Source organism: Convolutriloba macropyga, chromosome 7, assembly GCF_964194025.1.
Source record: "Convolutriloba macropyga chromosome 7, txConMacr16.3, whole genome shotgun sequence".
In the NCBI taxonomy this organism is placed as follows: domain Eukaryota; kingdom Metazoa; phylum Xenacoelomorpha; order Acoela; family Convolutidae; genus Convolutriloba; species Convolutriloba macropyga.
In genome coordinates this window covers 9,016,291-9,030,657 of record NC_134474.1, presented here as the reverse complement: position 1 = coordinate 9,030,657, position 14,367 = coordinate 9,016,291, and the positions used below count along the sequence as shown (strand labels likewise).

The 14,367-nt window shown below is 34.8% G+C and overlaps 1 protein-coding gene across 1 annotated transcript in view; it reads right to left on the bottom strand.

The window, feature by feature from the left end:
• The window catches only part of LOC142342933 (protocadherin Fat 1-like), a 191,100-nt gene that overhangs the window by 116,008 nt on the left and 60,725 nt on the right, over positions 1-14,367 (bottom strand). Inside the window, exons 21-27 of the mRNA XM_075394612.1 lie at positions 10,724-10,868; positions 9,807-9,821; positions 9,430-9,444; positions 5,708-6,057; positions 4,029-4,244; positions 3,250-3,404; positions 2,663-2,844 (exon numbers count right to left, since the gene is read on the bottom strand). Of these exons, the coding sequence (XP_075250727.1) occupies positions 2,663-2,844; positions 3,250-3,404; positions 4,029-4,244; positions 5,708-6,057; positions 9,430-9,444; positions 9,807-9,821; positions 10,724-10,868 (1,078 nt within the window). The remainder of the gene's footprint in view (positions 1-2,662; positions 2,845-3,249; positions 3,405-4,028; positions 4,245-5,707; positions 6,058-9,429; positions 9,445-9,806; positions 9,822-10,723; positions 10,869-14,367) is intronic.

Sequence of the window (14,367 nt, the reverse complement as noted above, 5' to 3'; positions counted from 1 at the left end):
TATATATTTCTCCAGTTTGATTGATATCACACGGTCGCAGGAGACATAAAAACTTACAGGAGACAGAAGATACGGCCTTCAAAACAAAAAAGGATAATACTTCAAAATACTTCAACCATTTTAGGAAAAAGGACACATTTTGAGAGACTAAATGAGTACAATTTCACTTCTCGAACTTCTCGGTGCCGAGACAACAGAAGTTAAAATGCTGCATTCTATTTTCAGAGACACGGTCTTGCATTATTGTATTAAACTAAACGCCTCAAGCCCAAGGGACTACTTTGGGGAAACACTGGACAGACAAAGGGCTAAATACAAACATACCCGGCAGATTGCCGGAAAATAGCCGCCGTTGATTCCAATAAGCATGATTGGGATTGAAAGAATAGAAGATATTGAAAAAAAAAAATTTGTACAAAAACATTTTTTAAGATTTATTTTGATGGCATTTCGTAGTTGAACATAACGTACTTCTGTTTCCTAGAGAGAGGCTACAGGGGCTACTATCAATACGAATAAGCATTAGAGATGGTAACTAAGACTTATAGGAACGACGTTCAAATAGCTGGCATCTAAATTTGGGCTTTATGGGTTTATCCCGTTTCTACTTCTGACTCCAATTCTTTATACTGACTCTGTTCATTTTGAATTGCTTTGCTGAGCAACTGATGTTCAAAATCACTTTTAGCAGAATGAGAGAAGAGAAAAACTAGCCTAGAGAAGTCAAAAAGATATCACGCAAAATGTTGAAAAAGCGGCAAAATGAGGTAAAGCGAAACATTATTTTATTCGACGAAGTAAAAAACATAGCAGGACAAGTCCTGACGTACAATTCAAAGAATTTTTATTGACTGAAAAACGGACTATGAATGGATTGGAAAAACCAATTAGAAAAAAATCCGATCCAAAAAATCGAAAAAACAGTAAAAATCAAAGTGAAATTGCCGCATGCGAATTTTTGTTCAAACACCGTTTTCTCACTCTACATTAAATTTAGAGCGAAAAAATTTCACGCCGCAAAACCACTCGCTTTTTCGCTCCATTTCCTGTTTCGGCGTGACGAAAATCACTACTCCAATTTGACTTCAAAAAACATGAAAATCTGTGAACAGATCTTAAAAAAAAGACAGCCCCCAATACAATTCAAATTCTTTGAATTGTAAAAAAAATAGGAGCGCTATAATAGCCGGCTGAAAAGATGAGGGCGGCTATTAACAATTAACAGACAAGAATCCAGCGACTGTTAGGATAGGAGATTCTGACGGCGGCTATTAAAAAAAACTTTTAAAACTTTCCCATCATAAAAAAGTTAAAACATAATTCATAAAATATGTACACTTTTCTTGTTCACCAGAAAAAGATTACTAGCATTTTGACGGAAGAAGTGGAAACAAGGGACCAGTAAGTGAGTAGAGTTATAAAGAGCGATAGAATAATTCTATATTTACTATCACTGGTCAATCGATGTCAATTGCAGACTAGAATTAATACACGCGGCTTTGGAACACTAACTATGTAAGTTCAGCGTAGAAAATGAAAAAAAATGAGCAGCAAAATGGAGGAAAATTAAGATAAGATTAAGATCTCCAAAAAATCGAAAATCGGCTACCACGCTCGCTCGAACTCCCGGCCTCCGCATAGCTCATAGTCAAACTCGTCTGACTTATCTCAATCAAAAATCAATCAAAATTGTCTGACTTATCTCCAATTGATACTTCAAAAAACAATAACACAATTGCCGGAGTCTCTAAAAACAATAACATTTAAAAAACTTATCTCACCCAAACGGTGTTAGATCCCTGAAAAAAAACCTTTTTCGGAACTGAAAAGCTTCAATTAAAAAAGATTTGGAAAAAGGTAGATTGTATTTAGGTTTAATAGAAGATTTGATGTCTACGCAAATTCAATAAAAAAGTAAGACAGCAAATAAGAGCAAAAACTCAGTCATGTTAAATTTGCGAAATTCAAATCACTCAAAAGAATCAGGTGTGAAAAAGTCTCTCGCGAAGTGAAATCCAAAAAATTTCTTAAAGAAAACGGTCAAGCGAAAATGTTGCAAAAAAGACACACGATTGCAATCATTGCTTCAAACTTCGTTCGAGAGAAATTAATAATTTATTTTTATAAAAACACATAATTTGTACTTGAGGGTAATTAACAGTAGCGGCGTCCGACTAAGGAGATCTAATATTTCATAAGCAAAATAAATCACTTTTGACCTTTTCACCTAGATCGTGTTATTGGCATGTTGATAATTGTGCAGATGATATTGGTTTCCATTTTCGTCCTTTATCAGCAAATTCAAAAAATAACTGCCATTTTCTTTTTAGACAAAAAAATAACAATATCGAGGTGGTTTTGATAGTGAAGTTAACTTTTTTGTAAAAGTTTTGTTACTTTTCTTTTATTGCATGGAATTGTGGCATCAATTTCGGGTCAGAAGGTTGCAAAATGTTTGAAAACCATTCCGAAAAAACTTAAACGTTTTCAAACCGTTTTTTAGTTCTCATATAACCGAAAAATTTAACAGTTGCAGCTTTTTTTTGTACAAGCCCGAACTTGATGAGCAATTGAACATTAAGAGGCCTCTTTACGAACTTGGAATTATGGTTATTTCTAAAACCCAGTTATTATCAAAAGAACTCGCTAAGGTATAACTAACCAATGATGGTGACGTTTATGATACTTGTGTCAAAGAGAGGCTGTCGTCCTCTGTCAACTACCCGGATGGCCAGCATGAAATGGTCTCTGGTCTCCCTGTCCAGATGTCTGGTTGCCACAACCCTGCCAGACGAAGGGTCAATGTCAAAGAAACCACTGGAAGCCTCATCGCTCATTGCGTACCTGAAACGCCACAACACATGGGAACTATTAATTTTCCCTGTGAACAAAATGTGGCTTCCCCTTTAAGCGTTCCAGAGCTACGGTGTTCCAGAGTTGGCTCGTTAAGATTTCAGAGTTTCAGGTATAGAATGATTTCAGAATGGGAAAAATTTCAGAATGAATGATAGCAATTTGTGAATCTCTTCTTCTGTCATCTCTTCTTCATCTTCATCTTCATCTCTTCTGTCCCCCCCCCCCCCGATTAGTGCGCATATAACTTTTACGCTCCAAAGCGCATGTGCTATGTTAACCTGCCATATATCAACAGATAATCTGTAATAATGGGGGGCATAAAAACACCGGGGGGGGGGCAGAAAAGATACCACTTAGTATCTGAGATTTGGACACCGGACCAAGTATGCTTACACAATCTGTCTGTTCATTCCTGCATCTCTGTCTGTTGCAGCCACTGTAATCACGTGATGATCAGTGTCTTCAGTAGTCTCGAAGAAGTCTTCAGGCAAAGAGATGTGGTACATGCGGGACTCGAACCGTGGAGCGTTGTTGTTCTCGTCCAGGATCTATAACAGCAATATCGAACTATGAAGTAGTTTCTGAATCAAACAGAAAAGATCATCCACGAAAGTTGATTAAAATCTACAAACAAGATATCAGCTCATCGATTAATTTAGCTTCTGACTGGCGAAGATAAAAAAATTGCCAGAGAAAAAATATTAGCGGAAATTTGGAAGCACCAGAAATATTTGTGGTTGTTGTTATTGTTGTAGTAGCTGTCGCACAGAGCTACGATTCGCAGGCAATTTTGGCAGGATACAGGCGCTTATTGCCGTTTTTAACTGGTACCCTAGATTGCATTTGTGGTGATATCATCGGGGCGTAGGATATTTGGCGAAAGCTCGGTTAGGCAACGCTAATTTTGGCAGCCATTCGTCGAAAATTTTCAAGTAACTTTTTGTGGAATTTGTTAGGGACACGAGTATTTTATACTGTCAAGCGGATATTGAAGTGCCGTCTTTAAGTGTTTTAATTGGTTTTCCCCTAATTTCCACAAAAAAGTTTATTGTAAATTTTTGTTCAATGTCTACCAAAATTAGCTTCGCTGAATCGAGCTTTCGTCTAATATCCCACCCCCCATCTCATCATTACCAAACAGTTGCCAAAAATGGGTAGGAACTTCTTCTTACTTTAACAAAGTAAACGCATGATGTGGCGAAGGCGTTGGATGTTTTGGCGACCACGACTAGAGTGATCTGGAACCCATTCGCCTGTTGGTAGTCAAAGGAGCTCTTTTTGATGACAGCTCCAGTCGAGTTGATCTCAAACACGTCTGGGCCATTGAGAGCCAAGCCTGGAGTGTCCATTAAAGAGTACTGCATTGGCTCACTGTCCATTGTTTCTGTCTGGAACAGTTCAGAACATTCTAGAAGAAATCTTTCAAAAAAAGTACCAGGTATAATTGGATCTATTTTATCACACTTTTTACTCACCCCCATACACACGTTCTATATTTTTCAACTTGGCAAAGTGCTAAATAAAAACACTTAAATTGTAATTGGAGGTCGTAAACCAAACAGTGGGAACAGAATAAATACTATTAGTCTGGACTGAACCAAGAACATCCAGCGTTCTCAACAAAATACGTTTCTGCTTACGTCGAGCAACTTTTGGCAAAAAATAGATACTTATTGTTTTCTAAATGCATCTAGAACTACTAAAATGAGGTAGAATATGCACACGACAAATACATAAACATTGCATGCATAACGGATATTAAAGACAACGTTACTTGTGAAATATGTCGAAGACGAATCCAAGCACTGAGCTTCAAAAGAAACTTCAATTTGATATTCAATTTAATGATTCTATTTGATAAAAGTTGTGACTTAACAAATTTGGGAATGATAGTCACAAAGAACAATAAGTTTTATATCTGGATCAGTAAATCAAATACTTTTAGAAAAATTTTATAGTATTTCGACATCTCTGAATATATGGTAGGTAACAAATTTGGGGTGATATCGATGCATCATTGATGGCCGATTCATTGGAGAACATCAATGCATTATTGTGGATATCAGCCTGGTGCAGACCTTCAATGTTTAAGAGAAGGAAGTGACAAATCAAAACTATCAAAGCAAATCAGTTCTGTTTGATGTTAAAATTCGGCTATGAAGACTGAGAACTGATTTGCTTTGATAGTTTTGATTTGTCACTTCCTTCTCTTAAACATTGAAGGTATGCACCAGGCTGATGTCCATAATAATGCATTGATGTACTCTAATGAATTACCATGCCTTTTGATTAGCATGGCTATAATTTACTTTTTACATAACTCAAACTCGGGGGGTTGGTGGCCTACTGAATCCAACGCAATACAACTAGTAATAAATAGCTTAACAGCATACCACAATTTTAATATTTGAGCAAATAAATGAGATAACCGACTAACGTCGCAAGAATTGCTCTCGAACGACTAGTGGGAGCTTAAATCTATTGCAGACTACTTCAATCGGGGAAGGGGGAGGGGCTGAATTCATAGGTGAAAAACTAGATAGGGGGATTCAAATGACGTCAGTGGAGGTTATCGTATACCGCTATAACAACTAATAAAACTTAAAGTGAAAAAAATTCCACCAATTTTGGCGCATATTTATTTGAATTTTTGTAATGAAGTGCCACCACTTGAGTTCACCTGTTGACACGTGTGAATAAGAGAGAAGTTTAGATCACGCAAAACGAAAATGCCGAGGGCGTATAAGTCACTCGAAAAGTCAAAACGGTTAAGCAAAAATATTTCATAAAAAGACACACACATTTACAATAATTGCTTCAAACTTCCTTTGAAAGCAATTAAAAAACTCACCTCAACTTGAAAAACGAGAGTGCCCAAAGGAGCAGTCTCGCTCAATTCAATCACGGAATTTTCCACAGGCGAGACACAAGTCGGCGGACCAACCAGAACACGCGTTACGTCATTATCAGACTTCAAACTGTACACACTCGTGTCTCGGCGCGCTCGTTCAGCCGACGAGCTTTCCGCAGCAGCGGCACTTTCGGTTTCCTGAGAACTTTCGACTAATTCTGATTGATCTGAGCTGTCACGTTTCTGGCGCTTACTGTGTGAAACGTATACATCTACAGGCACGTTTTGAGTGTTCGGCGGACTGCCCTTGTCGGCTGCTTGAACGAAGAACTGATACGAGATGATATCTTCTAAAAAACACAGGAAAAATAAGAGTGGTTTGGGCAATAAAGAGCATAGTCATACAAAGTCAGATTGCGCATTAAAAAATTTCTTTGGGAGGAGGTGGGGGGTTTCATGATATTCAAAAATGAATATAACATCACGGTTGTTATCAATGTTGAGAAATTATTGAAAAACTTTGAGAGGGCAATAAAAACCCGATCGTGAAAACTGTTTTTAACTCTCGTTGCGATTACAGCAGTCGGATAACGTACGCCACCATCTTGTTGATCACAAATACGAGTTTTTGCCACTTTTTCATCGCCAATCGCGTGAAGATAAAACAGTGACAATAACTTTATTTTACTGAAGAAACAGTATTTTTCATTGATAATTGGGCGTTGTGATAACATTCGATCGATAAGGTATGAAAGCTGTTATCGCAGCGAGAGTTGATTAATTGAATAATGACAAAACACGTTGCGTTGATTCCAGACTCCCAATTTTTTGCACTTATTGACTTTGCAGGACTGTGCTCTAAGAAGAGTGTTGACACACCGACAAAAATATGGCAACAAATACCTCACATTGACAGTATTTGGTCAATAATTTTATGGTCAGTGAATTTTAGTTTGCGGTCAAAAGTATTCAAAAAATGTGAGATTGTATATAATGTTCTTAGTAATTCTACCAACTACAATGAAGCAAAGGACATTTAAATAAGTAATCAGTTTTTCAAAGGTCAGCACGTGATCAAATCCAGGTAAAATATCAAAACTGGGTGAAATTTAATTTTTTGTTAATGACCGCTAAACTATAGGGAAATTTAAACACAGCAATTTTAGGTTTGATCATAAACCGCGAATTTCAGTGTCGTGAGTCAAATTAGATAGTAGGAACGAAGTATGACCAAAGTCGGTTACGTGAACAAAAGTCCTAAAGTCCTAAAACGGAAAAAAATTTAAAAAAAAAAACAGCAGGACAAGTCCTGACCTACAATTCAAAAACTTTTAACTTTCATTGACTAAAAATACTGAAGCTAAAACGGACTACGAAAGGATTGTGAAAACCATTTATAACAAAATCAGATAAAACTTTAAAAAAATAACCAGAAAAAATAAATGTCAAAATGCCGCATGTGAACAAAAAACCACTAGCGAGGAAGCGAAAATTTGCTCAAACACCATTTTCTCACTTTAATTTGAGCTTAGAGCAAAACATTTTACGACACAAAACCACTAGCTTTTTAGCTCTATTATTTGTTTCGGCGTAAACAAAATCATCACTCCAATTTGACTTCAAAAATCATAAAAGTCAAATTGCCGCATGTGAAAAGACCACAATCGATAACTCGAACTTTTCTACAAAAAACCTCTTCTCACTCCACTTTAAATTTCAAGTGAAAACAATTCATGCCGCAACCCACTCGCCTTTTCGCTTCACTTCCTATTTCGGCGTGACAAAAATCACTACTCCAATTTTACTTCAAAAATCATGAAAATGTGTAAACCGATCCTAAAAAAAACGTAGCCCGAAGAATTCCGGAAACAAATTGAAGGAGCAAATGGACCACACTAACTGACATAAAGATTATCTTACTTACTAACACTAATCACATTGAAACAGTAATATGAAAATGAAAAAGTTTCTGGCCAGAAATCTGCAGCTCCAAAACATCTGTTCGCGAAAGACAATGCGAATTAATTTAGTTTTCATTCATTAAACGACTAAAATTTGGCAGAAAAATTCATCAAAAACTTTAAGCAGAGAAAACGGAGGTAAGAGACAAGAAACAAAAGACAAAATCAAAAAACTAAATTCTCGGCAAAATGTTTTAGAAAATTTTAGCTGCAAATTATGGTCTAGTATACAAAAACGCAACACCTAGCCGATTTATACAATAAAACAGAAAAGTTCGAAAGTTGTATTATTTTTCGATTGAAAAATGCCTTGTTTAATTTTCAGCGTCTTCCAGCAATACATCTAGAAAAACTGCCAATAAAAAACTGAACACTAAAATCTAGTGCATAATCTGAAAAAAAATTAGCAAAAAAGCTAATAAAAACAGACGAATATCCGCAAAACTCTATATAATTTTTTTTTCAATTATCTGTAAAAAAACAAGTAAAACATCAAAACAAACGATAGGCAGCAAAATTAACTAATTTGAACCATAGACATCCCCGAAAGTAATGAAAACATGAAGAATAAAAAAATTAAAAAACCATGAAATAAAAAGTCTAGAAAAAATTTATTGACATTACGAGAGCACACAGAGCCAAAAAACGTTCATTCGAGCAAAACGAGTATTGAAATTATTTCAAAGCAATAGACAAGTCATAATAGACTATTAAACTTAAATATGATCAGAGAAAAAAAACGAAAAAATGAGAAAAATTAAGAAAATAGAAAATTTCTCAGATTATTGTCAATTGTCTCAACGGAAAAACGTTAAATACCAGAAAAATAAAATCACTTGGTATCCTACAACTCCTTTGGGGAAAAGCGTCTGTTCAAATGCCAAACAAAGCAGTAAAACAAGACAAAGAGCGAAAAATCGCAAACATTTGCCCAAAAATCAGCAAAATAGCTGAAAAACCTGCAAATTGGTATAAAATTCGTATTAAATAACAGAAGCCTTGCAAACACATTCCAAGCAACCCTAAAATTATACAATAACATATTCTAACTTGTAAACCAAAAAAAATTAGGGATAAACGTTTTTAAGGACGCACGTGAACAAAAACTTTAGCTCGCTTACAAAAATTTTTTTCACGCCCTAATTTCTTCCTCTCACGAAACAGTGGTATGAACAAAAAACCACTCTCCTTTCGCTCCACTCTTCAATTTCGTTCTGCACCCAAACCAATTCGAAACTTTTCACGCGTTTCATTTCCTGCTTCAAAATTCACTCCAATATAAAAAATTAAAAAAGGGCTTCCCCAATACTCTTCTTCGAGTCGTAAAAAGACAGCGCCCCAAAACAATTCAAATTCTTTAAAAACAGAACCCAAATACCATTCAAATTCTTTGAGTTGTAAAAATTTTCAAACCTCTTTCATCAAAATTTGTGATGTAACATTTAAATCCATTCTTTCAAAGCAGCAAAACATCAAATTAATGAATATCCTAATATAGAATCCTAGAGCTTTTAATTTTTTTTAAAACAAATGACAATACGAATTAGTTTTCCATCATTGCGCAGCATATGATCGTCTTCAAATCCGCTTAATATACTTCAAAACGTTCAAAAACATCTTGAAGTTGAAAAATTTGAAAAACGTTGCTCACGCTAGAAAAAAAGTTGTTCACAATTAAAAATGAAGTAATTTCAAGTTGGTCATATTTGGTCACGAAACCGACTTCATCGACTGTTTTGGCCTTTTAACAATTACCTTTACCTGCAATTTCAACACCTGAAATTGAGTTCAATTTATTCACCGTTTAAAGACAGCATATTCTCAACACTTATTTTTATTAGATCACAGCAATATGTCTCATTTCATGCACGGGAATTATGGAATTAGGGGAATCCACCATTTTTGATACCAGTTTTTGAAATCAACTTCAAATTTTCATTTGAATTCAATTTAAGTTTCCATTTCATTGACAAAGGTATAGCTAGCACACAAGACTCAAGCAGTTGTTTGTTTACAAGTTTGTTTACAAATGGTTCTGATAATACCAGGTAGTAAATAGTAAATAGTTATGGTATTATAGTAGTAGTACCACATTCACAGTAATGTCACTCAAACCAAACCACATTATGCAACACTACCTGATTCTACTGCTCCTGCAAAATAAACTTGATTGAGTTATTTTTTAAATAAGTGACGAACAGTCAGTTATTTCAGAACTGTTTTGTGAACCCCCTTCCGGTAGATTACGAATCTCTATAAATGATGTCTTACATCTTTATAAGGTTATTTAATAATCTTAATAGCTCGTCCCGCATCTTATTAGCCTCCCGGGTCGAGGTTTTTGGGTAGATTTTTGTAAGAAATGCGGTGAACAAAAAAATAATTCACCGCGATTCACCGCAAAAAGATGTAAGAAATACACGGTGAAAATTTTTTTCACCGCATTTCTTACCAAAATTCACCGCCAAAGCTCGACCCGGGCTTTACAGACCATTATCACTTTAAATGAGCATTAGATGTAGGCATGGGGTAAAAGGCAACATATCTGAAATTCTGAAACCCTCTTTTCTCAGGTAATGATAATAATATGTATCAGAAACTGGTTCCATATTGACATAAACCATTATTGGCAGCAGGATGAAAGCAAAAACAACTTTCATAATTTCAAAATCATTTTTCGCATAAATGAAAACTCCCTTCATGCAAAAGTCTGGCAAATTCAGATAATAGATCTTGAAAACCACTTTCAAATTGACTTGAACTCAGCAAACATTTGAACATTAATAATTTCTGCTGACATTCACATAAACTTTTTGATAATGAAATTAGTTATTAAGCTCTGCTATCTGAAAATTTAACGCGTATTATGTGGGACTTTCCCATCATATCCCCCTACGAAATTATAGCCCTCCATTATGGTATAAGGACCATGATTGGGGACTATAGGTTATGTGACCACCAAGCTGGGAAGGGGGGCTCTGATGGGAAAGACCCGATTATGTTCCACTGAAGTAGTTAAATTTGTTTGTTCCTGGCGGCGCCTGGTGTACTTTACCTGGGAATCCGATCCGTCTGCTGGTCTTGACTTGACCATTGACAGGGTTCACCTGGAATGTCCTCATGATGTCCTCTGGCTGATTGGCACTCAGGGAGTAAACTATCTCCGAATTGGACCCTATGTCCTTGTCCACCGCGTGCACCTGAAAATAACACAAAATGACGTCTATGGGGGCGTGTTGTACCTCAACCGTAACTTGGCCCTTAGTCTACACTGTCTAGACTGGTGAAATGATATCGAACTAACATGTATATACGTACGCCACATTTATCTGCAAAAAATGATGTAGCAGGGGGCTACGACAGAAAAAATTTTAGAAATGCAGCCCAAAACTCACCCATTTTTATGGGCCACAATTAGCTGATAAAAGGGTAAGATGATGTATGAGTGGGCTGCAATTAAAGGAATTCCACATAAATGTAACGCAAAAAAAAACAGCCGGAAGACTCCGGAAACAACTCGAAGTTAAATTTAAATTTAGCCGCAACAACCTAAATCTCGACAGAAAAAATCTCGACAAAAAACTCGACAGAAACTCTGCACCAAATTTAAATGAGGAAAGGAAAACGAAGAAAAAGAAGCTGCTGCCAAAATCAACAATTCCAGTAACTTCAGTCATTGTCTCTTTATAAACACCAGTAAAAAAAATTATAAAACTTTGTAGAAAAAAGGGCAGATAAAACTTCAAATTGCTATTCCTCAGCAGCAGAAAGTAGCCACTAATCAGATTCATCTATTGCCTATTAGCAACCGCTAAAACTGCCATTAAGGCGATTAAGTGATAAAACAGTAATAAGTACAATAAATACTAATAAAACTCAAAAATTCATTAAAATACTCTTGAAAATGAAAAGCGTATAACTAAAAAAACAACAAAATGAAACGATTCAATCGTTTAAATTAGGAATCCTAAGCAACCAACAAAAGTTGTCATTAAGGAAACTAGGAGATAATAAAACAAATAAAGCAATAAAAACTCGCAAGATCTCAAAAATTCGATAAAATTTTTTAAAAAGAACGAAAGTCAAAGTCAAAGAATTAGCTTTGAACTGCAACAATTAAATCGATTAAATTAATTGATATTAACAACCTATGAGAACTATCCCCAATTGGATGAAACGAAAAGAAAACAAAAAATACTTTCAAAACTCAAAAGAATAATTAAAGTATGGTCAGAACAAATAGTGTCAAAGTTTTGAAAACCACTAGCATTAATTCAAACACCTAATTAGGTTCATTTAGGCTTCGTTAGCAGCTAATGATAATGTCATTATATACTAGGTGATGAGACAAAGAGACAAAAGAGATAAAATTAAAAAAAGGGGACAAGTATCAAGTTTCCAATACCATTTTATGACTACAAATAGTGTCAAAAATAAAAAAGAATTAGCTGCTCGTCAATGATTTCAATCAATTTCAAATAGGAGCAATTAAAAAACATGAACCACATTAAGAGCACTCGAGAGAAGAAACACTAAAAACAGCAGTAAAAAGGCCGCACGTGAAAAAATTCGCTTTCAAAAACCTAAAAATTGTTCGAATACCAGCTTCTCACTCCACTTTAAAGGTACTTGGAAAAAAATCACGCTTCGAATCTACTCCCTTTTGCGCTCCCTTTACTACTCCAGTGTGATTAAAATCACCACTCTATTTTGAGACTTCTCACTGACGTGAAAAAAAAACGAAAAAAATGTGACCAGATCTTGTGGAAAAATGTGAAAAAAAAACAGCACACGAATATAATCCAAATATTGGATTGTAAAAAAATCTGCTAAGTTGGCCGAAAAATCAATTTTTTTCTAAAAACACAACTTAAAAATTGGAGTATAAGTTAAAAGTTTTTTTCTCACTAGACAAAATTTTGGAGTATAAGTCTAAAGATGATTGAAATACCTTGTTTGTGGATATTAGAAAATTATTTGTGGATATTAGAAAAAAAATCCATCTAAAAACAATTTTCTCGCTCTGCTTGAAAAGGTCGTATAAAAAACTCAAAAGCATTCTCTTTTCTTTGCTGTTTAATTCCTTCAGTGCAACAATTATTTTAAACTTTTTTCCTGGCTATCAAAAATAGAAAAAAATAACGTCTCTTCAAAGAGTAAACATAGCCTGAGGAATTCATGAAGCGACTCAAAGAAAACAAAAAACAACCAATTCAGAAAACTACTGCCTATCTAAACTAATTATGAGAAATTAAAAAATACATAATTGAAGTGAAATAATGCTAAAAAAGTTCTTAAAAAGAAATTGAACTAAAAAAACTAGAAAAAAGTAACTATTTAGTTTTATATTGCAAGCTCGTCAAAGATCAGTTCGTCAAAAAAAGAATTAAAATGCATGCAAAACAGTATAATAAAGTATAGAATAATAGAGAATAATATAGAAAACACGCAAAACGGAATTTTTTTTTTTTAAAAAACAGTTGAAAATTTCTCAATTTTTTGTCGTATTTCTCATTAAAAAATAGAATTTATAACAAAAAACCTGTACTCACTTGGCATAGAAAATCTCGTTAAGTGATACGCGTCTTTTCAAATCCTCCTTAAGGCAATAAAATAAAATATTCAGCGAAAAATGGCTAAAGTACGCCTAAAATCCGGCACAATACCTGAAAAACTAATAATTACGAAACCTGCAAAAAACTATCAAATTAACCCTAAAAACACTACAACATAATAATCAAAACTTCTGAGTATAAAAAATTAAGAAAAAAACTGTTTTAAAAAGCCGCACGTGAACAAAAATTTTGCTCGCCTACAGAAATTTTTTCGCACATCAATCACTCGCTGTCACCAAAACAGTGGTATTAACAAAAGACCACTCTCTTTTCGCTCCACTCTTCTTCAGTGCACCAAAAAAAATTTCACGCGTTTCATTTCCTTCTTCAAAATTCACTCCAAAAAAGTGATTGAAAAGGACTTCGCCAATACTCCTCTTTGAGTCGAAAAAATGTCAGGAATCCATTATGTTTCCTACAATATATCTGACAATCATTCAAAACGGATACAGATCATAGCAGGATCTGGCCATTGTAAAAAAAATTGTTCCAAAAACAAGAATTGTTTTATTGTGCGACAAAAAATAGAGCACGTATTTTACATGCTAATGATTTCCATAGACTAAAATGAAGGGGCTAAGAACTATCCATTACAAATAATATAGACAAATACGTAAACGTAAAACATTATTCAACCCCCCCCCCCACCCAACCTGTGAAATATAAGGTGAAAATTATAGAGCTAAAATCCGCTATTCGGTCAGGGATATAAAAACACAAGATTGGTTCAAGGAGCGACTGGAGGTGGGGGTTGGGGGTATCCAAAGAAAAAGACTAGATCTTAAAACCAAAAATATTTCAAAAACTTTAGAAGCAAACTTTGAACCTCACATTATTTCTTAAGTCCCAACTTTAATTTTTAAATTGATCATTTCAAGATGATAAGAGGAAAAAATCAAGAGGAAACTTTATCTAGCAGCTATTTTATATCTGTTATAGTCCCCATGATATTGTAGCTATCACAATCTAAGGCAATCTTCAGCTTTCAGCAAAACATCGAACCAATTTACAAAACAAAAAAGCTGAAACAAAAAAATGTCGAAAAACCATTTAAAAAATGGCTGACTGGGTATACATCGGCTCT